General features: G+C 35.2%; 1 protein-coding gene across 3 annotated transcripts; it reads left to right on the top strand.

Annotated features, from left to right (window-relative positions):
* The first annotated feature begins 186 nt into the window (after nt 1–186).
* On the top strand, nt 187–2,111 carry LOC111367037 (protoporphyrinogen oxidase 2, chloroplastic/mitochondrial-like). 3 transcript variants are annotated; one of them, XM_022987721.1, is made up of 6 exons: nt 187–375; nt 467–575; nt 716–790; nt 877–983; nt 1,422–1,560; nt 1,721–2,111. In XM_022987721.1, the coding sequence occupies exons 1-5, from the start codon at nt 351–353 to the stop codon at nt 1,535–1,537; spliced, it is 432 nt and encodes a 143-aa protein (XP_022843489.1). In that variant the 5' UTR covers nt 187–350; the 3' UTR covers nt 1,538–1,560; nt 1,721–2,111. The 3 variants fall into 3 exon arrangements, with proteins under 3 accessions (XP_022843489.1, XP_022843487.1, XP_022843488.1); XM_022987719.1 differs by having other exon boundaries at nt 188–375; nt 1,724–2,111; XM_022987720.1 differs by having other exon boundaries at nt 189–375; nt 1,770–2,111.
* Nucleotides 2,112–2,490: the final 379 nt, after the last annotated feature.

Raw genomic sequence — 2,490 nt, forward strand, 5'->3', positions numbered from 1 at the left:
CGTCACTCTTTCTGGGCATCTTTTCTGAATCATTTCTCTTATCCAATGCATCTAATAATTGTAACCATTTTGCGTTTTCCCCTGCTGCAGACTCTGCAACCCTAGTCCAAGCTGATATGGGGATGGGGAGACTGAACTTGGGGGGGTTGGGTTGAAGGACTGAAGAAGTTTCTTCATGGGGGAGGGGGGATCTTATTCTTTTTCTTCTTTTTTATGTTTATTTGCTTTGCTTGTTTGAACTTAAGGACACAACTCTAAATCAATTTATCGTCTCCTGTGGACAGTTTCCATGTGAAAGGATGAAACCGCTCTGAAATTAGAAGGTTAACAAATTCAATTCCAAGAAAAAAATGTTGGTGATAAAAGAGCTACCAGGTCCAAAAGTCAAGGACCACATGTGCAAATTACCTGTTGGATAACTAATATAGTAGTTTGCTCATCTCTGTTATAAATTTTCTGCATGCAGGCACCCTCTTCTCTTCTTCAATGTTTCCAGATCATGCACCGCAAGATGTACATCTTTATACTACTTTTGTTGGAGGAAGTCGAAATAAAGAACTTGCAAAAGCTTCAAGGTGTTAAAATCTTCAAGGCTTTTTTATGAGTTTGATGAATTTGATTCTTGTTCTTCTCCCCAAAAAAAAAAAAAAAAGGGAAAAAAGATTATTTTTCATGTCTTGTAACTTCTGTGTTTAACATATTATCGTGGTTACAGAGATGAATTGAAGCAGATAGTGACTTCTGATCTCAGACAGTTGTTAGGTGCTGAGGGAGAACCCGCATATCTGAAGTATATAAATATGCTTAGCAAACTCATTTATTTGGCTTTACACTGATATGGGTATTTACCTTAAAGGTTTATGTGCTTAAATGCAGTCACTTCTACTGGAGTAAAGCATTTCCTCTGTATGGGAAAAACTATGATTCAGTCATCGAAGCTATTGACAAGATGGAAAGAGATCTTCCAGGATTTTTCTATGCAGGTAACTTTTCTCTTATCTCATTTATGTTTCCAATCCTTTTCACCTGCTATCTTGACAGAGCTTTTTGATTTGTTAGTAATAATTTTTTTTTGTTCCTTTGCTCTTGCACTTGCAAGCAAAGGGAATACTGATTCTCTCCAGAAAAATGTACAGTTTTATTCTATATTTTGCTATAGTCATATAAAATGCAATCCATTTTAATCGCCATCATTATATATTTCCATTTTGTGACTTGTGTTGTTGGAAAAATAAAGTGTGAACTGAGAAAAACAATCTTGTATCATCATTTCAACGAGGAAATAATTTGTGGTGCGGTTTTGAACCATTAGAAAATTATTGAGTGCACAGGGATTATAATGCAGATACGCCCCTTGACTTGACCTTGTTTGCTGGATACTTGTGTTTTCTCATTACGTTGATGTGAGCCATAAATGTTAGGTAATCACAAGGGTGGTTTATCAGTTGGCAAAGCAATTGCGTCTGGGTGCCAGGCAGCTGATCTAGTAATCTCGTATCTGGACTCTGCTTCAAATGATAAGAAAAACTTTCATTGAAGACGACAAAGTCAGAGAAAAAGGTATTATTCCTTGCAAATTATAATGCCATTTTGATTTCTTACTTTCATATTCATCTCTTTAGTTGTTTTATTGAAACTTTGTCTTCCTTGTATTCCAAACAACTATTGGTTTCGCCTTGTTAGTTTTTGAACAATTAAGTTGTTTTGTTTCTAATCTTAGCAGCTGAACTAATGGCATTATTTTATGTGGAATTTCCGTCTCAATTCAGCATGCTGTTGCATGGTCGTGAGAGACCAGAACATGAGCACGAGCATTTACAAGTGGGCTGGATAAGGCTATTTGTTAACCTTAGAAACCATATTTATCATATCATTAGTACACCGATTCATTTCTCCATGCCTCTGTTGAAGCTTGTCCATTTATTCCTGGCACCCATTTGAGTTTTTGTTGACAATAGGAACCTATCACAGTTTCTCTTGCTCTTTTGTCCTCTTATTTTGTGTTTTTCCAATTTACTAATGTGACAGAACTTTATGCTTGTCTTATATTTACAAAGGGAATCCTTTTGTTTGTCCCAGGAAGAAAAGGAAAACTTGATTTGCATGCAAAATCTAATGCATTTCAATGTTGCAGATTGAAGTTGATGCATTTATACTTATCACATGCGTTTGTCACCAATAGCTTGAAAAAAAAAAAAAAAAATTATCTAGCCAAATAGATACCTTTTTATGGTTGTGTGTTTTCAAAGTTTCACAGTTTCCCATAAAGCTTAACATGGTATCGAGCATTTTGAAATGAAAATAGATGGCATCTTGGCAATGTACCTGACCCGTGGATTATGGTATTGGAGTTTGTGGACAAAAAACGAATATATAGCACTATTCAAGGGATGGAAAATATAAAAAGAAGATATTTTTCTGTCTCTAGCATGAAGTTGAAGAATTATCAAATTTTTATACCAGCAATTAACATGCTAGTTTTTAACAATC

Source organism: Olea europaea, chromosome 18, assembly GCF_002742605.1.
Source record: "Olea europaea var. sylvestris chromosome 18, O_europaea_v1, whole genome shotgun sequence".
In the NCBI taxonomy this organism is placed as follows: Eukaryota; Viridiplantae; Streptophyta; class Magnoliopsida; order Lamiales; family Oleaceae; genus Olea; species Olea europaea.